This window comes from Geotrypetes seraphini, chromosome 2, assembly GCF_902459505.1.
Source record: "Geotrypetes seraphini chromosome 2, aGeoSer1.1, whole genome shotgun sequence".
In the NCBI taxonomy this organism is placed as follows: Eukaryota; Metazoa; Chordata; class Amphibia; order Gymnophiona; family Dermophiidae; genus Geotrypetes; species Geotrypetes seraphini.
In genome coordinates, this window is record NC_047085.1 from 467,320,042 (window position 1) to 467,343,018 (window position 22,977).

General features: G+C 42.2%; 1 protein-coding gene across 1 annotated transcript in view; it reads left to right on the forward strand.

Annotated features, from left to right (window-relative positions):
* The first annotated feature begins 279 nt into the window (after nucleotides 1-279).
* LOC117354316 (sonic hedgehog protein-like) overlaps nucleotides 280-22,977 on the forward strand; it is a 59,816-nt gene continuing 37,118 nt past the window's right edge. Inside the window, exon 1 of the mRNA XM_033931615.1 lies at nucleotides 280-819. Coding sequence (XP_033787506.1) covers nucleotides 511-819 — 309 coding nt within the window. The 5' untranslated portion in view covers nucleotides 280-510. The remainder of the gene's footprint in view (nucleotides 820-22,977) is intronic.

The window sequence follows — 22,977 nt, forward strand, 5'->3', positions numbered from 1 at the left end:
TTACAGAAGCATCTATTACTCTTGCTGACAAATTTGCTATTCTGCCAAGAAAGTTTTAACAACAGCGTGTACTTGATGTTATCCCAGGAAAGCCTGGCCCTACCCCTTTTCGCTCTGAGCCTTCAGGTAAAAGGGAAAAAATCTTTTAAGATTTTGTTGCCTTTTCGAGGGTTAAAAAACATCAGAAGACAAGCTTGTGTCGCCTTGGCCAATCAGATCTCGGCCCTGCCAGCTATAATATAGCTCTAAAGGCAGACTCGTCTCACAAGCGTCTCTAGCCTTGCTACAATTTAAAGCAGATCTTTTCTTTTTATTCTCTCTTCATTGCTATCTCACCACCAAACTCCGATGTGTTCCGTTATCAACAACCAAAAGCCCTTCATTTCAGCACCTGTCTTGCTAGGGATCGGTGGATAGTAAAGGAAACAGAAATCACAGACAAGGGCATAGAAAAGAGAGAGAGAGGAGATCCAGGGAGGCTGACAGAGAGCTTTCAAGTAACTGAATTCAATGGACGAAATGCTGCTGTTGACCAGAATTCTGTTGGTGGGTTCCATCTGCGCTCTTTTGGTCCCCTCTGGGCTGACTTGTGGACCGGGTAGGGGCATTGGAAAAAGAAGACACCCCAAAAAATTGACCCCTTTAGCCTATAAGCAGTTTATTCCCAATGTGGCAGAGAAGACCCTAGGGGCCAGTGGAAGATACGAAGGGAAGATCACAAGAAACTCCGAGAGATTTAAAGAACTAACCCCAAATTACAATCCTGACATTATTTTTAAGGATGAAGAGAACACTGGAGCTGACAGACTGATGACACAGGTAGAGGCAAAATAAATACATTTTCTGTATTTTTAATCTGTGTAAGTGACCATACATTAAGCATGTGTGGTAATATCCGCGGAAGACCCAAACTCATTGATGAGATGATTTATCAATTTAAAATGCTTAGCATCAAAAGTTTGCAGAGGGTTTTGCTATCTTAATGTGTAAGGTGCTTACAGTTCTAAATGTGCCATGGCATTTCATATAACTTGTTTAGCGATTTCTGTTTGCATTTATTCTCAAGGTTGAACTTTGATCAGACAGGATGTATTAGCTAAGGAGACCCCAGTGTAGAGGGCCCGCCAGGCCATTCATTGGGGTATAACAAACGTAGTCCCTGCTTGATACAACCTTCTTACTTTTTCCCTTCATTATACTCATTGCAAGCAAATTCTAAATTCAGCAGACAGATAAGCTACGCCCACCAGAGGCAGCTAAATCTCAATTGACAATTTTTCTTTGATTTCTGTATTATGCAGCTTTTATTGCAATTCCAGCATCTGTAATTGTGTCCATCAGAGAGTGAATATATTTCTTTAAGGATGCTCTGTATCAAACCTCTGGTACCTCCGTCTGGGAGGGACATGCAACTTCTCAGCATTACATCATCGCTGTTTAATTCAGATTGCCCATGATTTACAACTGCTTACACATTTAATACATGCAGGAAAGGTACATGGAACTGTGATATACAATGAAAAACATATCTTCACCTTGAGATCTATTTCTGCCTATTTTGATTTCCAGTTTTAGAGTTTCTGCAACTGCATGATATCTAGCTAACGTCTCATCCATATAGTAACTCAAATATAGGTCAGTGGAATATTTGGTATATATAGAATATTTAAACTCTGCCTTGGTGTTCTAGGTTATCTTGCACAATATAGAAAGCTCCCTTGGGTTCTTTCTGAAAATCTAAGAACTTGTTTCTTTCTGGCTTTTCCCCTTTTGCTCCACGACAGGTTGCTTGTGGGATCTGAGAGCAGCCACCTTAAATGGTGCTCTTATCTTGGAGCTGAATATTGAGGCACGCACTTCTGCTAAGACTGAAGTACGAGCCTCAATTAAATATTCACAGGCCACAGAATGACAGTCTTTAGTTACTTCTCCAAACAATTCCAGAGCATTGAGCTTTTTCCCTCAACAGGAATAAAAAGAATGGAAGGTAAGTGCTTCCTGCACGGTTCCACCAGAGCCAGCAGAGGAGAGGGTGACAGGGACAGAGAGAGAGCCTCTTAGGTCATCGTTTCTATGAAAGCTGCGAGACGTTGCATTGCTCGCATTTTCAGCTCCACTTGTCGATCGCAACAGCTGTAGCTTCCTTTTTTCTGACAATATGACACATGATAATTCTAGGAACCCCGAGAAAAGACGACATGATCTTATCATACTAACGAGAGATTCATTATTTATTTATTTTATTTATTATGTAAACCTTTCAATTTAAAAAAACGTGTGTAGTGCTGCACTATTAAAAGATTGCTGGATGGGATGAAGAAGCCTCTCAATGTGCTTCTTTTTTTCTATAATGTGCTGCGTCCATATAAAAGAAGGGAAGAACTGACTGCCCATGCTTGAGAGCAGAGTCTCCCACACGGTTTGTCACTCTTTCCTGCATTAACTGGCAGTATTTGAACTTCTGACCTACCAGCTTCCCTCAGACGAACGAAATAAAACCAGATACTTTTCCTTCAGAGACTATTGTCAATTTTTGGCAATAAAAGCACCTGCATAACATGTGTGACAATCCTGGAAATCAGTTAATACAGAGCACCTTTTTAAGAGGGAAGCCGCGGGAGAGGAAATCATTTATGGTGTCATTTGAGTTCTTGGGGACTGCCTGATGTTAAAAGCCATGCAAAGTGGTCACTGGCATTTATTTTTTCTATTGATGTAGCAATCTCTTGTTCTGCTAAATTCTTGGCATGTGTCGGGACCCGCCTCAAAACTCTATCAACAATGTAAAGATCTTCACTGAATTGAACTGTTAAACTTTCAAAATATTTGTTGAATGCGTTAGCTTACTAGTTAATATTAACTTAAGAGGGAAAAACAAAGAGGAGGCGGCAGTTAGGGCCATACCTTTGCAGGTGACATCCGTGTTTCTTGTACGCCTGGCTGCAGCTATTGGCTGAAAGTGCAGCCACTGGAGAAGCAGTTAGAAGAGCCAGTATATTAAAGTCGCATTTCTATGCAAATATAGAGTAATAATCTTACCCTACCTACCTATAACCGATCCCTGATGTGAGGAATTTAGAGATCAGATTGGCATTTAAAAAAAACTCACCAGGCTGTTTACATTGACAGGTACCTGTTAAGTGTTTCCTTCAAGCAGCTCATTTGTGAAGAGATTAGGGAGCTGGCAGTGAAGGCTTGTTCAACAACTTTGCTTCCACACAAAGCGATAGCCGGGGCAGCCCTGCTGGGCTTTCACGGTGGCTGAACAGAATTGGGCTTGATTTGTGGCACACGACTAAATAGTCAGAGCTTCAGGGCTTTTGACTCTTACAATCCAACTGAGGGGAAGTCCTTTAATAAGTCTCCTTTTCTCTTCGACATATCAAGGGCCCCCCCCCTAAAAAAAAAAAGGAAAAGAAATTATTGGCTTAATTAAGAGAATGAGTTTACTCCGGCATTGTGTCTCTTCCCTTGTATTGTTGCTGATCAGGAAACACCATCAGAGCCTGTTGGTCTATTGTGTATATATTAGCAGTATGGTAAAGAAAATTCACCCCACTTCCTCCTTTTTCCTCTATAACTAAGTGAAGGAAAATATACTTTATGGAAAACTGGCAAAAATGTAAGAGAAAGAGGTATAGCATAGTACAGCAAATGGAAGCATGCCCCCCAGACTCTCCCCCATTACATCAGTTCCATCTAACACTTGTGAATGGAATTCACAGCTAATTAGGGTACCCCCCTCCAGAAAAATGCTCAGATCTTTGGACTTGAATATATATGGACAGAGATACTTTAATCTTTCCAGGACTGTAAAATGCATAGTTCAAGTTTCCTGATAAGAAGTCCAGTAATGCAGAAAGAATCATGCCCAGTTTCTCCCACCTGAGGGAAGTAAAAATATATTTTGTTATGTGGCTCACTGGTTGAACTGCTGCTTCTGCACCCAGAGGCTGTGAGATCAAATCCCGGTGCTGCTCCTTGTGACCATAGGCAAGTCACTTAATCCTCCAGTGCCCACCGCTTTGACCGTCAGCTTTGAAATGCCAAAGCAACAAAAAGGTGGTATAGAAGACCCCATTCCCATTCCTATATGTTGGGAAGAGTTGTCCCATGCATCCTACCTGAAGAATTCCAACAAAGATTAGCAGAGAAGTCACCTGTTGAATTTGCCTTTTTAGGCCTAAATTTAGGTAATTGGTCTTCTGGTTGCCACACCATTCCTCCTTTGAAATATGTTTAATATATTCCTAATGAGAGTGAGTGGTCCTTTGTTTGGGCCTAAATTTTGCTTTAAAAAATCCACAGGATTTTCCATTCTTGTAAAGGTTACCTATTATTGTCTCTCAAACTTTCTTGAGCCGGGGCACACTAAAGGTAGTGGCCATGGCTTGAGGCACCCGGAAGTGCACGGACGTTGCCGTGATGACATCACACATATGCATGACATCATCACATCGACGTCTGCGCATGTGCAGAGGCCCTCCAGATGGGCCCTGAGATGCCAGTAGGGGGTGCCAGCAGGGAAGAGGGCCGGAGAGGAGAGGCACTGGCGTCAGCTGATTGGCTACAGCAGTGTTTCTCAACTACTTCAAGCTAAGTACCCCCTAAGTCTAACATATATGAACTGAGTACCCCAACCACAGACGTCCCTAGGCCCACCCAAGCTCTGCCCCAGATCCCATCCCCTTTACTAATTGTAATGCAATTTTTCCATTCATTTTTCATATATACACAATATGGACAGTAGATATAAATTCTCAAAACTGACACATTTCAATCACTAGATTGAAAATAAAATCATTTTACCTACCAGCGATCCTCTGCTGGCTGCTGTAATTAGCTTTAAAGGTGTGACCGGGAGGCCAGGGGGGAAGCCGGAGGACACTAGAGAGAAGGGGGAAACATGCAGGCCTCGTCAAATCAGGCAGCGCTGGCGCTGTACCGCATAGGGAAGTCAGCTGGCAGGCGCCTCTCTTCCTCCTCAATGTGCCGCGGCACACTTGGACTCTCAGGAGGCACACAGTTTGAGATACTCTGGTACACTCTCTGAACTTTTTTTTAATTCTAAGGGGAATGTGAAATTAATTTTTCCTGACAAAGCCCAGGTTATTGTAATGCTGAATTGTCTATATAGCGGTAATAGAAAGTTCAGAACGACCAATAAATGATTGTGGCAGTCAAAGATATTTTTGCTATGCCCTGTGCCAGTTAAAAATGATAACTGACTTGGTTTTAACACAGCAGTCTTATTTATTTATTTTCGGCTTATCCTACAATTCTATGTGAATTACAAATTATTCAGGTACTCAAGCATTTTTCCCTTTCTGTCCTGGTAGGCTTACACTCTATCTAATGTACCTGGGGCACTGGGGGATTAAGTGACTTGCCCGGGGTCACAAGGAGCAGTGTGGGATTTGAACCCACAATTGCAGGGGTCTGGGGCTGTAGCGTATAACCACTGCAGCACACACTCCTCAGTCAAACAAGCGGGTTCCTGTTTGTGATTCCCACTTGTTTGTCTGCTTTTCGTGGGTTATCTTTTTCTATTTTGTTTTTAACATAGTTAACATAGTCAAAGGGAGGGGATTGTAGTGTTTCCATTTTTCATATGCTTTTTGGGTGACACAAACTTCAGTGATATGTTTTTTGGGTTTTTTTTGTTTTTTTTTTGCTCTTTTAAGAATGTGTATAAACATTTTGAAACAGGGTGAATGAATCTTGCCATGCTCAGTGCAAATACCTGCTGTCCTGAGAGCTCTAGTGAGTGATTTGCCAAGCAAAAAGGCTTCTTGCAGTAGATAAAGGCAGTTTAGATGTATTGAGAACCTTTTCAACACAGAATTAATGTGAAAAGACCCAAGAGATGTTCCGGTGTAAACCTTCGTCACAGATTCAGAGATTCTGACAGTGTGTTTGTCTTTCAGAAACTTTATTTTACTCAAAAGTCCCTCAATGCACCAACCATAACAAGCTTTAAAGAATCCTTCCTCCCCACCGCTTAACCGAGCTCCAGCCTTGAAAACAATTTTGACCCTTTGGATTTCTCATGGAGCATCAGACACATTGTAACTAGTTTTAGAAAAAGTTGAAAGCTAGAGGCAGAAACTAGGGAGAGCCATAGCACTAGAAACCAAGGTCTCTGAAGGCTGTTTTGAGAAACCAGAAACCACTTGAGTATTTAAACTGGAATTCTGTTCAACTGGAAGGATAGTTCCTTCCAAGAGATATATACTTGGTGCAATAAAGTACATCGAATGAACAAAAATGTTGCCATAAAAATCAGAAAATTTTGGGGCGTTTAGAAATCCATAGATCAAGTTTCAAGTTTATTATTGTTTTGATTTACCACCTTATAATTTATTTCAAGGTAGCTGTACAATTAAAAATAGGATAAAAACAGGTAATACAATTAACATAACTTAACAAAAGATAAGATAAGATACACTACTGGACAAACAGGTACAAATGGACAGAAGGGATGAACTACAATGGGCACCCCTCACCAACCTTTTTGTTGTTTCATTACATAAACTAATTGTACAATATTGTCTTTATCTGCCAGATGAGTTAGTGTTATGCTCATTAAATAGAAATGTTACATTAAAATTTGCATGAATTCAATAAAAATGTACAAACTCAAGGGAAAATATGTGAGATACCTAAAGCCAAAGGCTCTTTCCCAGTTTGTGTCTGTGGATACATATGGAAACTAAAACCACAAATTAAAACTATCCTTCCCCTCGCTAAAAGGCATTTCCCACACAGGAAAGCTAGGGACCTCCCTCCACTTCAAAATCACTGAGCTCTGGAACAACCTTACCTCCCCTCTTCGGAACTTGAGCTCTCTCCAAGTTTTCCGCAAACATCTGAAAACCTGGCTTTTCTCAAAAAATGTAAGTCTCCCTCCAACTTAGGAATCAAGGAAACTCTTATATCTTGGCATCCCAAGTCCTCTAAATTTTCTTCACACTTCTACCTTTAACCCTCTGTTGTAGTTCCTTCCTATTTCTCCTACTGTAAACCGCGTCGAGCTCTACGAACGTGGAGATGATGTGGTATACAAACCTAAGGATTAGATTAGATTAGATAAAGTGTCCCCTTAGGTTCAACCCTTGCATTTGTAATACATGATAATAAAACACGCCAAGTAGAAGATACCCCTGGTCTGCATCAGCTCATGGCTGCTATTATTTCATCTCAATTCTATTCATATCTTGATGAGTGTTTCAACTAAGAACTTGCTGTGAAGTAAATGCAGGGAGACTTGCAAGTTTCTATTTGTTTTTAGGAACATAAGTCCTGTTTTCCTAAAGGTTTCTACCATTTTCTATATATGTATAAAGAGTAGGGTTGTGTCACCATTCAATGGTATTCTATATCTTTTTTACACTACTAACAGGCCCAGTTTTCGTTCTCCTTTTGGATAATCTCTTCCACATTTCTGACACTGACCTTATATGACTGAAAGGAAAGGATGTGAAAGCTAGGAGGGTTCAGCTTCAGTTTTTGCTTCTGGTTGCAATTTCTAACCAATTCAGTGTGAAGATTTCAGCATGTCATCACTACTGTACTACAAAATGTAAACTTGGATTTGGAATTTCATTACTTGCCTTTTCAAATCCATGCTCAAGAGGAATTGCAAATTCAGGTAACATAGAAACATAGAACATGACGGCAGAAAAGGGCCACGGCCCATCTAATGGTCCACCCCCTAACTACCTCCATGAAGAGATCCCACATGCCAATCCCATCTTTTCTTAAAATCTGGCACGCTTCTGGCCTCATTTACCTGTTGTGGAAGATTATTCCAGTGATCAACTACCCTTTCGGTGAAGAAATATTTTCTGGTGTCGCCATGAAATTTTACACCCCTGATTTTCAATGGATGCCCTCTTGTTGCCGTGGGTCCTTTAAGGAAAAAGAGATCCTCTTCCACCTCGATACGGCCTGTGACATATTTGAATGTCTCGATCATGTCTCCCCTCTTTCTGCGTTCTTCGAGAGAGGGGACACATGATTGAGATGTTCAAATATGTCACGGGCTGTATCGAGGTGGAAGAGCTTATAGTCTAAGTTGGTACGTATGGCAGTGAAGGGCAAAGTGGTTTGGCCCAGGAATGAAGAATTATCCATGGGAAGAGATCTCATAGTAGATGACGTCAGATAAAGATCCGAATGGTCCATCCAGTCTGCCCAACCTGATTCAATTTAAATTTTTTTAATTTTTTCTTCTTAGCTATTTCTGGGCAGTAATCCAAAGCTCCACCCGGTACTGTGCTTGGGTTCCAATTGCCGAAATCTCCGTTAAAACCTACTCCATCCCATCTAAGCCCTCCCATCCATTGAAGCCCTCTCCAGCCCATCCTCCCCCAAATGACCATATACAGACACAGAACATGGAAGGCTGCCCAATACTGGCCTTAGTTCAATATTTAATATTATTTTCTGATTCTAGATCCTCTGTGTTCATCCCACGTTTCTTTGAACTCAGTCACCGTTTTCCTCTCCACCACCTCTCTTGGGAGCGCATTCCAGGCATCCACCACCCTCTCCGTAAAGTAGAATTTCCTAACATTGCTCTTGAATCTACCACTCCTCAACCTCAAATTATGTCCTCTGGTTTCACCTACTGCAGCAACCACTAAGAAACCAAGTCTATGTAGAGACAAAGTTCCATGTATTTCTTTCTTTTGTACTTCAGAAAGCTTCTTTGCTGTTGAGGTAAATTACCCTTGTAGAATAGTTGTAGTACCTGTCATATTGGAAAGTAGAAAATGTTTTGTACTAATCCTTTGTATGTCTTTAGCATCTTTGTTCACCTTATTTCATTATGTAAATATTTCTACAGACTACAACATGCTGAAGACATGTATCAGATACCAAAAAAGAGAGAGAAAGAAGCTTAATGAACTGTGTGATAGAAATAGGAAATCAGAGTGTTTTGTGCTGCTGGTGCAGTTTTGAATACACTTACCATACCTTATGGGCTTTAATGTATTCAATAAGGTGAAGTAAACTATTTGTCTCCCAGGATATTTTGCCAGAAGTGAGTCTGTTTGCACTAAAGGATAGTGTATCATCACAGAGCATGAGATTCTAAAGACTTGTGTGTTCACTTCTTGGGCAGTCATTGCTCATACTTCAGACATTCATAGCTAGATCCTATTTTCACTGGAACACAAAGGTAGAACATAAGGGAGACGAGACCCTGTTAAATTCCACCCACCTCTTAGGTAAATAGTTTTCTACTTTATTTGCATATTTGTTGACCATTAATCTACTTTGGATTCTGAAGGTGGTGCAGCACCATTTATTCAGGTAGATTTACCTGAGGTTTAAATAAAAACAAAAAAAACCTTCTGCTTCACTAACAAGTCAGCACCCAAAATAGAGTAGACCCCCTCGTTGGTTGAATGTTGTCATTACCTCTAAATATAAATTGATGAAAGTGTTATGGTATCTAGCAAGGTTCCCAAATAACTCCATACAACCAAGAGACTCAACAAGAAAAAGAATAGTTCAGTTTATAAAATAGAAATGGAAAAAGAGCGTTTGGTAATCCCTTTAAATGGGTACCAATTGGTACAATTAGGTAGTACAAGATGTTAATATTTTAGGGTAAATTACAGAGGTGCTTGGATATTCCAATTTACCCCTTCGAGTTGGCAACAGTTCGATAGTCTAGTTAACTCCTATAACCTACAAATAGTTTCATACGCTTACACCTAAAATATCCACAGTTAACTGGGATTCCTTCAGGTAAATATATCAGAAGCCATGCTTACAACTATTTTAAATACGTAAAACTAAGGTATGTCACTTACATAAATGAAGTCTACTATAGTAAATTGGTGTCCACACTGTGCTCAATCTAAGAAAGTCTCGGGAAACAATGCACCTCTCCTCCTCGGCGTCCACGTCTCCATGAATGTTGGCATCAGCTCATTGGTCCAGGGATTCCAGGAAACCCATTAACCTAACTGAAACAAATCAACAAAGGAAATCCTTGACTCCCTGCCATCAGTATGTGAGGGGAGGGGTTTATGGAGAAGGGATGGTAGAAATGGGGGGAAAACCATGAAACTGGGTTTTTCTATCTATCCCTCCCCAACAGCAGCAACGCCCAGTGATCCTTTTCAGGCTGGCTCTTCCCATCCATCCTAGGCTAACTGTAATAACTGGTTGATTATCACTACCCCAGGGACAGGCTTAGACCCGGTTCTTGGGGACAAGCTTTAGATATAATTCCTTGAGGCAGGTCCTTAAATACAAGTTCTTGGAAGGCAGGCTTAGAAATGAAACTCCTCAGGAGCAGGAATCCAGATAAGCTAGGGGGGAGGGGGGCACTCACACCAGCAGGCCTCGGGTCGAGTGAACACACGTGCACACCGGGAGTAGCTGCAGCTGAATGGGGCTCACATTGACTCATAGATCCTTCTCTCCTTCTCACTCCACAGGAACCAGGCAATTTCCCCCCTCCTCTCTACCTTCAGGGCTTGCATACCATTTCAGCCACTGGTGTACCTAGCATATGTGACACCTGGGGCCCATCATTTTTTTGCAAACCCCCCCCCCACACTTCTGTACAAAAAATATGATTTTTAGTAACAAGCCACACGTCACACATGAGTACCTAGGAAAAGGCAGCATCTTACATATTGCAGTGAGCAGTACATCAATACACCCATTGTAAAACTAAACAAGCCAGACTAGTACAGCTCAATCCTACACTGTCAATCCTAACAGAAAACCATGTCTTTCGAACACACAGAACACAGAAAACACCTTCGCCTAGTATGGAATATGTCATCACAAACTAACCCCTCCCCCTTTTACAAAATTGTAGTGTGGATTTTAGCCACGGTGGTAACAGTTCTGACGCTCATAGAATTCTAAACATCAGAGCTGCTACCACCACAGCTGGCGCTAAAAAACACTCCACAGTTTTGTAAAAGGGGGGAATAAAATAGAAATACATAGACAAAGGTTAAATTGAACCAGCAAGAAGCTGGACTCTGCATAAAATGCAACACCACAGAAACAGTGACACATGTCTCCTAAAGCTATAAATAAATAGAAAATTTTTATTCTACCTTTGTCTTCTCTGGTTTCTGCTTTCCTCATCTTCTTGTTACTACCATCTACTGTCTGCCATCTCTCTGCCCCTCCCTATATGGCATCTTCTCTCCTTCAATGCCCCGTCCAGAAACTGTATGCCTCCCCCTTCCATCTCTCCTTTCACCCCCATTAGTCTGGCATCTCTCTCCTCTCCTTCCCTCTCCCACACCTCTCTTCTGCAATCCCTTTCTTCCCTCATTTTCCTTTTCAATTTATTTTCTGCATTCATCTAGATTACGTTCTTACTACCCTTTCATCAATTTCCTTTTTTACTGTATACCTACAGCTCGCCACCCCTTTCCCTCATCCCCTCCAGTATTTCCCTAACTCAATCCTTTTCCCCCATTACCTGCCCTCTTCTCTCTCCCCTTTCTCTGCACTTCCATCTTCTGCCCCCTTCTCTCAATCTCTCCATCCACCACAGGTCCATCTTTCTCCCTTCCTCACCTTTCCGATTATGGCAACAAGATCTGCAACCCCCCCCCCTCCCGCGATGACACTTAAGATTGGCACCAGGCCTCCTTCTACCCCTGGCATCAACAGAACTTCAGATCTGCAATGCGGTGCTCAGTCAAAAGCGGAAACAGGAAGCTGAGTCAGAGGGAAGCTTTTGACGTGAGCACTAGAGAATGACACGGGGAAAAAATCTGTCCCTGTCACTGCATCATCCCCTTCACTGCCACGTCACTGCCATCTCATTCACCGCCCCGTCACCATCCCTGCAGCATCCATACAAGCCTCAATACTGCAATATTTAGCTTATTCCTTCCTTATAAATCAAAGTTCTGGCTGCTGAACTGGAGAAAGTGATGTTCAGCTGGCAGGGCTTTGTTTATAAATTTTTATCAACACAACTAATATACTACTTTATCCTGAAGCAAAAAAAAAAAGAAATAGAATTTTTTTTCTACCTTTGTTGCCTGGTTTCTGCTTTCCTCATGCTCTCTCATTCAATTCCTTCCATCCACTGTCTCTCTTCTCTATGCGTCTTCCATTTGCTCTGTTACTGTGCCTCTCCCTTTCTCCCCCCTTCCAAATTAGTCTGGCACCAATCTTCTTCCCTCCGCTCCCTCCATAGTCTGGCATCTCTGTCTTTTTCCCTGCCAGCGTCTTCTCCCCACTCTTCTTCCCCATTTCCCTTCAGCGGCTTCTCCCCCTTCTCTCTTCCCCATTCCCCTTCAGCGTCTTCTCCCCCCCCGTCTTCCCCATATCCTGTCAGCATCCTTCCCCCTCCTCTGTTTTCCCCATGTGCTTTCAGCATCCTTCTCCCCCTCTGTCTTCCCCATGTCCTTTCAGCATCCTTCTCCCCCCTCTGTCTTCCCCATGTGCTTTTAGCGTCCTTCTCCCGCCTCTGTTTTACCCATTTCCCTTAAGCGTCTTTTCCTCTCCACTCCACCTTTCCTCCCTTTCTCCCTCCCTGTCCCTTACCTTCGTGGCTCTTCTGTGGATGGTTCATGTTACAGCTTCTTTCAATTTGAGTCTCCCTCGCATTCTCCAGAACTTTTTACTGTCCTCTGTCCAAACCTCAAAGTTTTCTGTTTTGGAATTTGGGATGGCCTCTATTATGGGCTTTAGCATTGTATCCATTCTCTGCAGTTCTCATACAACATAGTTGGAAAGGTATAGCAATCCAGGCTCTCACTCTCCCAGGGGAGGACCTTCTGTCTCAGCTTGGATATTTTTGCTCTGGGTTTGGAACCACTGTTAAATCTCCTTTGCCCCTATAGTCCAAGATTCAACACCATCTCCCCCTCCATCTCTGATTTGTGCAGTCTGGACTGATTGTTTGTGACAATCAGTTTTCTAGTGATAATGTTTCACAAATGGAGAGTTCTATTCACTTAGTTCTATTAAATACAAGATCAGTACGTAATAAGGTACAAATGATTTATGACTTTGCTGTGGATTATGCTATAGATGTACTTTGTATTACCGAAAGCTGGTTATTGGATTTGGATTTGGCAATTTTGTCTCAAATTGCCCCTTGGGATGCTAATAATTATGTGGAACTCTTTAGTTTTGACTCATTCCTTTAGCTTTACTATTCAAGATATAGTGGAATGTTTGTTTATGACCTCTCCAACGTTGAAACTATTGCTGTTTTACTGTCCACCGGAAGCTTTATATGATGATTTTTCTTTTTGGGGTTGAAGCCTTAATGATATGTCCTCTGATTGGTAAGGACACTATTCTGCTAGGTGATTTTAATGTACATTATGACACGGTGGGTTTGGGGGTCAGTGAGACTGATTTTGATTTTGTGATGTCCAACTTAGGTTGGTCTCAGCTTGTAACTGTACCAACTCATGTGGGTGGCCACATATTGGATTGGATTTTTGTACAAGAAAATCATCCATTTAATATCTTGCTAGAGTCAATTGTGGTAGGATTACTTTGGACTGATTATAAGCTTGTTTCTATGACAATTGTTCCTTTTATGAACATAAAACAGTACTTACCCAGATACATGAAAATGAAGCGCCCACAATATGAATTGGCAGACTTTAAAAAAATGTGGATACCTAAATTGCAGATTGATGACACTGCATCATTAAAGGATGTAGTAGATTCTTTGTATTCTACTTTAAAATATACATTAGATGATTTAGTGCCTTTTCGGGATGTCCTGAATACCCAGGGAAAGCGTAGTCCCTGGCATTTGGATGACCTAAAACAGGTGAAGCAACACCTTTGCAAATTGGAGCGTGGTTAAAGGAAATATCCTGTTTCTGATAAGCAGGAGGCTTAACTAAAGGCTATGGCTGATTATAAGGCAGCTGTAATTTGTACTAAAGAGCATATATTGATAAGCAAATTGCATCTGCTCCCTCGGGCTCTAAGGAGCTATTTTATATTGAGAACCCATTAACATCACAAAAGGTTGATAGAAGCAAATTCCCAACTTGTGATAAGTTTGCTGCCTACTTTTTGTCTAAGCAAAAGGTTGTGAATTCTCTATCTCAACCAGTGAATGATTCGGCCTGTTCAGGTGTGCCAGAAATCTGGACTAACTTTCTGGTGGTAGAATCAGAACAGGTACTTGAAGCGATGGAGTATGTTAATTTGTCTAATTGTCTGTTGAACTCATGTGCTACTGCAGTGCTTAAGGCATTAAAAGTTGATGTAGCTCCATCTTTGGAGTATATCATACAGCAGTCGTTGAAGATAGGAGAATTTCCTGAGAAGTTGAAGCAGGCTATAATCTCTCCTCTGTTAAAAAATTATGGTTTAGATCTTACAAAGAAGGAAAGCTTTCGACCAATCTCCAATTTGAGTTTTATGGCGAAGGTGTTAGAATGAGTAGTATTGCAACAATTGGAAGACTTTGTGGCAGAACGTAAAGGATTTGATAATGGAAAACATTTCTTGTTGGTCTCACTCGATGTAGCATCAGCCTTCGACACAGTAAACCATCTTATAGTTCTGGACAGATTATGTGGATCTGGGATTGCTGGCCAATGTAATAAAGTGGTTCCAATCTTTTTTGAGTGATAGATCCTTTTGTGTGGTTAATGGAAATAATCAATCCCCTTGTTTTTCCATTGAAATGCAAAGTGCCTCAGGGCTCTTCATTATCTGTCTGCAATGTTATTTAATCTATTCCTGGTACTAATTGGGAAGTTGTTTGCAGACTGTGGTCTGCAATATCACATCTATGTGGCGATCTGCAGTTTTTGCTTGAATTTCCAGCAGATTGCATACAGGACTTCTAGTTGTTGTTGCACTATATGGATGAGATTCAACAATTACATTACATTACATTAGTGATTTCTATTCCGCCATTACCTTGCAGTTCATGGCGGATTACATTCAAATTAAAAACAAGAATTACATTCAAATTAAAAGGAATAGAATAAGCGATGACATAGAATTTTTTAAGGTAATAAACATTGGGTAAAGAGTTACCAAAGGGAAGTGGAGGTCTTTAGGAGTTAAGAATAGGGTGAAATTATGGGTTTTAGATAACGTTTGATAGATAAAAGAGTATTAGAGAGATCTAAGGGTAAATAGAGTGTTAGATATTTGGTTGGGATTGGTTGTGCTTTTGTTTATGTGTTGGTTGGGATTGGTTTATGTGTTTTTGAAGAGTATGGTTTTAATATCTCTCCTGAAGGCTTTGTAGTCTGAAGTCGAAGATAACAGAGTAGTGATTTGTCTGTCCGGTTTAGTTGCTTTGGAGGCTATTAGGTTGTCATAAAGTTTTTTTCGTTTGACATCTTTGGATGATGGGTGAGAGAAAAGTAAGTGGGATCTTCTGTGTCTGATTGAGGAGGATTGATTATTCCAGTAGGTTGGGCCCTCTCCATTGAGAGCCTTGTAAAATAAGCAGTAGAATTTGAAGTGTACTCTCGCTTCTATTGGAAGCCAGTGCGAGTCATGGTATGCCTAGTGTTCCCGCTAAGCTGCGCTGGGGTGCGCTGACGCACAAAATATTACCTCGTAGCGCACAAGTTTCTCGTCACAGCGCACACAGTGTAGAGCACAGTTCTTCAACCGCCGGTCCGCAAACAAAATCTTGCCGGTCCGCGAAGGATTCGGTCCCCGCCGCAACGAAAGGCCGGCGTCAGCTGACTTGCAACTTCCTGTTGCAGTCGCTGTGCCGGGACTCCTGCCTTCCACCGCGTTTGCCTCCTGCCTTGTCTCCGCACCTCCAGACCAGCAGCGGCAGCTGTGTATGCTTTTAACTTCGGCACAGAGCTGCCCCTAATCAATAGTTTAGCGCGGTTTCATAAGGCAGCCTCGGGGCCTTTGCTAGGCCGGCCCACATCGCATCATCGAAGCGGGCCGGCTATCAAAGGCCCCGAGGCTGCCTCATGAAACCGTGCTAAACTATTGATTAGGGGCAGCTCTGTGCCGAAGTTAAAAGCATACAGAGCTGCCGCTGCTGGTCTGAACTCTTGGGCCGCTGAAGGAGGGCAAAAAGCAGCTGTCCTGGAGGTTTCCCTTCCTCTCGCCTTTACAGGTTCCTTTTTTCCACCTCTTTTTTTTTCCTTCAAACGGCAACGGGCCCCAGCATCGACATCAATCAAGTAAGTTCCACTGTCAATCAAGCGGTTCTGCTCGGCCAAAGCTTCCCCTGTGACATGAGCCACCCTCAGGGGAAAGAAAGTGACCCACAAAGGTGAGGGGAAGGGGGCAGATGATGGAAGTTGGGGGGGGGGGGAGAGAGAGAGAGAGAGAGAAGGGGCAGATGATGGAATGGAGGAGATGAGAGAGAGAGAGAAGGGGACAGATGATGGAAGTGAGAAGAAGGGAGAGAGAGCAGAAGGCAGATGGATGTCAGTTGAGAAGGGAGAGCAGATGCTGAATGGAAGTGGGGAAAGAACACATAGTGGATGGAAGGAGGAGATAAATAAAGGGGGAAGAAAATAGTAAGATAATGGAGGGGTGAGGGAAAGGGGTGACAAGCTGTGTGTAGACACAGTGAAAAGAGGGAAACGGGACTAAATAGTAAGAAAGAATTTAATTTAGATGGAGGCAGAAAATAGAGAAGGAAGACCAGAGAAGAAAAGGGAAGAGAGAGCAGAGAATGATCAGATCTGAGTGGAGGAAATGAGAAGAGAGATATGCTAAAAACCACAGGGGGGAGGGAAGGATAGAGATGCCAGACCATGAGGGGAACAGAAGGAAGATGATGGATGCTAGACCAAATTGGGGGGTGGGGGGGGGGGCAGGAGGAGAGATGGCAGGGAAAGACAGACAGTGAATGGAAGGGGCAGATGCTGGACTGAAGAGACAGAGAAGGTTATCATGCTGCTGTACCGGGCCATGGTACGCCCTCACCTGGAGTACTGCGTCCAGCACTGGTACTTTAAGAAGGACACGGTACTACTCGAAAGGATCCAGAGAAGAGCAACTAAAATGGTTAAGGGGCTGGAGGAGTTGCCGTACAGCGAAAGATTAGAGAAACTGGGCCTCTTCTCCCTTGAGCAGAGGAGATTGAGAGGGGACATGATAGAAACATTCAAGGTACTGAAGGGAATAGACTTAGTAGCTAAGGCAGGGAGAACGAGAGGGCACTCTCTAAAGTTGAAAGGGGATAGATTCCATACAAACGTAAGGAAGTTCTGTGGTAGAAAGCAACATATTTATTTGGCTCATAACTTGCTGGCGCCCGATATTTTTAGCTCACAGTGAAAAAAGTTTGCTCACAACACCCGCCCGCTTAGAGGGAACACTGATTATTTTTTTAGGAAATATACAAGTCTCAGGGCTGTATTCTGTATTGTCTGCAATTGCTTCATCATGGTCACGAGACAAGGTAGGTATAGTATGTTGCAGTAGTCTATCATCCCAAGGATAAGAGATTGTACCAATAGTAGGAATTGCTTCTTTTCGAAGAATGTTCGGATTTTTCTTAGATTTCTCATGGTCATGAACGATGCCTTTATTATTTTGTTAATTTGGGGGTTGCATGGTACAGCCTTTGTCAATTGTGATACCTAGCAATTTTAGTGTAGGTTGTATTGGGTATGAGATTGAGTTTATTACAAGATTAGTTAATGTTGGAGTTTTATTGTTTTCTAGTAGGATGAAATTTGTTTTGTCAGGGTTAAGTTTTAATTTGTGCTCTGTCATCCAAATTTCAACTGATTTAGAGTTTTGTGTATTATGCTAGTCATGACGGGTTCTGGTTGGTCGAAGGGCAGGAGAATAGTGATGTCATCTGTGTAGCTGTATGAACATATGCCATGATTATCTAGGTAGTAGCTGAGGGAGGCTATGTATATATTGAATAGTGTGGGTGATAGGGGTGATCCTTGGGGAACTCCGCAGGGGTTAGACCATGGTTCTGATTTTTCTTGCATTGTTTTAACTCTGTAAGTTCTTGATTGCAGGAATCCTTTCAACCATGCAAGTACCTTGTCTGAGATTCCTATTGAGTCGAGAGTTTGTAGAAGCATGTCGTGGTCTACCAAGTCGAAGGCTGCAGAAAGATCTAGTTGTATCAGCATGATTTTCTTGCCTGTACAGAGATGTTGTCTTGTAGTGTCCATTAATGTTCCTAGTAATGTCTCCATGTTGTATTTGGCTCTGAATCCTGATTGTGTGGGGTGGAGTATGTTGTGATTCTCTAGGTAAGAGGCTAAAGTTTTTGCTATGAGACCTTCCATCAGCTTGATGTACAATGGGATTGAGGCAATGGGTCTGTAATTGGAAGGTTGGTCTTTTGCTCCTTTAGGGTCCTTTAATATTTATTTAATATTTATTTAATAGTTATTATGATTTCGCTGAGTTCTTGTGGGAAATAACCCTCTAGTAATGATGAGTATATCCATTGTAGAAGTAGGGATCGGAATAATATGCTTGAGTTTTTCAGTAGGTATGGAGAGCAATGGTTGAGGTCACAGGCTGCATGGCAGTATTTATTATAAAGATTGTTGAACTCTGCCCATTCTATAGGTGAGAAATGGGACCAGGTTCTATCTGCCGCAACTGATTCTTTTTCTGTTGGTAGAAATGATGTCTCTATGTGTGAGGGTGTTCCGCTGAAAGAGGCTCTGATATTTGCGATTTTGTTTTTGAAGTAGGTAGCTAAGAGGGTGGCTGTAGGTGGGGGCGAATTGTTGTTCTCTATGTATGGTGTTGTGTTTGTGAGGACTTTTAGTAGCTGAAATAGCTTTTTTGAGTCTTGGGGTCCATCTCCAATTTGTTTCAAGTAGTATGCCCTTCTTTTTTCTTTCAGTTTTTGTTTGTACTTTCGGTTTGTTGCTATCCATGCTGTTTTTGTGGATTCTTGGTCACTTTTTCTCCATTTTCTTTCCAGTTATCTGCATTGTCTTTTGAGTTGGAGAAGTTCGTTGTCGAACCATTTGTTTGATTTCCTGTGGATTTTGGTTTTAGGTTTTTCTGGGGCTAGTTCGTCTAGGGTGGCCCTATTTAGCAGGTTCCATTTTGAGATGAAATCTTTAAATGTGTAATGTTGGATTATGGTGTCTGTTTTTGTCCAGAATACTGTGGGATCTATATATTTGCGTGAGTGGAAGGTAGTCTGTTGAGTAGTCGGAGTTTGTTTGTTACAGGACCAATTGATTTCAAATGAGTAGGTGTAGTAATCAGACCAAAGGGAACGGTACCATTTTCCGTTTAAGGTTTGAATTTCTGGGTGTGAGGTCTGTTGGGACATGTATGCTACGATGTCCAGCTGGTGTCTTTTTTCATGTGTAGTTTGAGGATCTAAGATTTTATATGTTAAGGCTTCTAGGTATGCTAGTACGGTTTCAGCATCTTTGCAGGAATGGTTTTCAAGGTGAAGGTTGAGGTCTCCTAGAAGGAGGTTATAGGTAGTTACTAGGGAGTTTCGATAGATAAATTCTTCAAATATTGGCTTGGCAGTACTCCAGTTACTTGGGGTTATGTAGCATAGTATGCATGTGAGTGTTCCTTTAAGTGATGTGCTTGAGAGTTGACATGCAAGTAAATCCATGTATTGGTTTGTTATTTTGTCTAGTAGGTGTATGTTTAATGTGTCTCTGGCTATGATGGCAATTCCTCCTCCTCTCTTATTTTCTCTGCATACCAGTGTCATTTTGTGGCTTTTTGGACAGACTTCAGTTATTCTGGGGTCTGTATCAGAGGTGATCCAGGTCTCTGTGAGGAAAAGGCAATCAAGGTTATCTTCTTCTATCCAGTTTTTTATGCGTTCTGTTTTAGAGCCAATAGATCTGATGTTCATATAGGCGCATTTGAGAGGGATGTATTCTATTGGTGAGTTGTTCGTTGTTTTCAGGTATATGAGTGATCTTTGGTGGAGTAGTATTGTGGTATTGTATGGATTTGTTGGTTTTCTAGTTGTTAATTCTGGGGAGGGTTGATATGTGAAGGGCAGATAGTATGTGTTTCTGTTTAATATGAGATGCAAGTTTGGCTGGGTAATTCCTCTGGAGTATGCTATGATGGGTATTGGATATATGTTGTGTGCAGTTGTTTTCCAGTCTGTTAGGAGCAGGAGTATCAGAAGGATTGCTTGTGTATAACTTAAAAGTGTGGTTCTCATGGTGGTGCAAGATGCAAATCTCATTGTACCTAACATATCTAATATGGTATAGAACCCTGCTGAATCGGGGGAGGGGTGGAGCTGTGCTCTTAAGTCCTCGCCGCTGCTTCTGCTGTCTGCCACTGGTTTCAGTACGGCCTCGGCGTCTCCTTGTGCTCACTGTTATCCCCTGCTGGATCGGGGGAGGGGCAAAGCTGTGCTCTTAAGTCCCTGCTGCTGATTCTGCTGCCTGCCGCTGGTTTCTGTGCGGCCTCGGTGTCTCCTTGTGCTCACCGTTATCTCCTGCTGGATCAGGGGAGGGGTGGATCTGTGCTCTTAAGTCCCAGCCGCTGATTCTACTGCCTGCCGCTGGTTTTGGTGCGGCCCCGGTGTCTACTTGTGCTCACCTTTATCCCCTACTGGATCGGGGGAGGGGCGGAGCTGTGCTCTTAAGTCCCTGCTGCTGATTCTGATGCCTGCCGCTGGTTTCAGAGCGGTCCCGGAGTCTCCTTGTGTTCATCTGTTATCCCCTGCTGGATCGGGGGAGAGGCAGAGCTGTGCTCTTAAGTCCCTGCTGCTGATTCTGCTGCCAGCCGCTAGTTTCTGTGCGGCCTCAGTGTCTCCTTGTGCTCACCGTTATCCCCTGCTGGATCGGGGGAGGGGTGGAGCTATGCTCTTAATTACCCCGCCGCTGGTGCGGCCTCGGCGTCTATGTAGTTCAGGTACCAGCTTCACTATTCTGCTCGTTAGTATTTGTGTTGATTTTCAATTAGCAGTTAAATAAAGATTTCAGAGTGGGAGAGAAATGTATCTGGCTGGAAAAAATAAGCATTTCACCAAAACAACAAAAACAACAAAAAAACAACCAGTTCACCAGTCACTGTCAGCGCTCCAGTCAGCAGATAACAGCCACATAGCCCCCGCTAGTTCAGAAGATGAGTGGATCAAATTGATTATCTAAAGAAGCAGGCTCCTTCTTCTTTTCTTGTGCTGATTTCAAGTTGCTGGATCAGAGGACTACTGTCAGCGATTCAAAACTCAACTGTCAATAACTTACAATTAGCCAAATCGTACTTCTGATCTACTTCTTAATGGCAGGGAGGATTAACCAGCAGTCAGTTCTCATACTTTCTCAGCAAAAAACAAAAATAAAAAGGTTTTAAAAAAAATCGTTGCTGATGACTATTAGAAGAGCAAGGATAGGGAGAGCACTGATCATGCAACCATCCTCTCAGCAGCCAAGTTCCGGAATGGATGACTATAAACCATATTTGCCTAAATGTTTCAAAGACTAAGATTTTATGGCATTCCTCCACTGGAATTGAAGGAGCTCCAGTGAATTTTGTGTGTGCTGAGGTTACCAATTTAATGCAGCAGGAAATTAAGAGTTTGGGAGTAATCCTTGATACCTCATTAAAATTTTGCAGCCACATTGCCTCAGTAATCAAAACTGTTTTCTTTAAAATAAGGATGGTGTTAAAACTATGGGATCTGCTGTCAGCTACGAACTTTAGACTGATTATGCAGAGTTATGTCTTACCACATCTAGACTATTGTAATTCTCTTTTTTGTGGCTTGCCAAAGACTTCATTTCAGGTTGCTCAAAATACCACTGCCAGGGTAATAGTTAGATTGCCCCGTTATTCCCATGTTACAACTGTGCTGAGGTTTGTGGCAAACTATTGAATTTTCCAATGAGTTCCCAAGCAGGTTGGATTCCTTGTGGGCCATCCTCTCTTTCTGTAGGGTTGAAGTTGTGTAGGGTTGAAGCCTGTTCCTCTAACCTCTTGGCTTGTTCTTCTATCTTTTTCCCTTGCTTAACTTCTTCAATGCTTAACTCTTTCTTCCCAACAACAACAATACACTCCAAATTTGCCAAAATTCCTACTGTAGAAAAAACACAAAAAGGCAACCTAGTCACATCAAGGACTTCTAGTTGTTGTTGCACTATATGGATGAGGGGGGCCCTCCAGCCGACCTCTTTGTTCGTGTTCCGTCGGGGGTCAGGTTCCTGAAGAAGGGCTCCTCCCGAAACCAGCACGGTCGAACCTCTTCTCCTGGCGCGTTTTTTTACGTTTATCAGTTTGTGAGATAGTTTCAGATAAGTATTGTGTTCATTTGATTTTTACATGGTGATTTTTGATTTTGTTGTGTGAGTCGGGGGGTCTGGCTGGCAGGGTTTGTTTGGGGGTCGCTCAGGTTGTTTGTGTTGAGTTTGATTTACTCACTTTGATTGTTTGATTTGTTTGATTCAGTGGACTCAGGTCCCTTTAATTTCAGCACACTCAGGGTGCTCAATGATGGTGTGTGGGTGAAGGCTTACCGCCTTGACCCAGAAGTGAAGTGTCAGAGCTGTGCTCCTATCACTGAGGGTTCACACTGAGAGAACCCTATATTATATTCACCCCATTTTGGTTTGTTAGTTGCGAGCCAATTTTGGCGTCTTGAGCGTCCCCCACACAAACCTTGATGTGACTAGGTTGCCTTTTTGTGTTTTTTAACTCTTTCTTCCAGCAGTCATCCATCTTCACTTTGTTTGTGGTGCGCTGCTAATACCAGAAGTCCTCACAAATCACTTAACCAGGACTGTACTAGTAAAGAGGGTTTCAAACACTTTTGGTAAGTTTCATGTCAGATATGGTCCAGGCAAGTATCATACCATAAATACAAATTCTCCAATTATGCACACAACAGTTAGCACAAGTAAGATCTTTATTAAAGATGGTGGACTAGGTAAGGATATCCTGTTACCGTGATGCCACTTGTGGACCCCTTGTTGGTGGAGTGGTGTAATAATCTCTAAATATAAATTGGTGAAACTGTCACAGAATCTTGCAGGGATCCCAAATAACTCCACTCAACCAAAGGATTCAACAAGA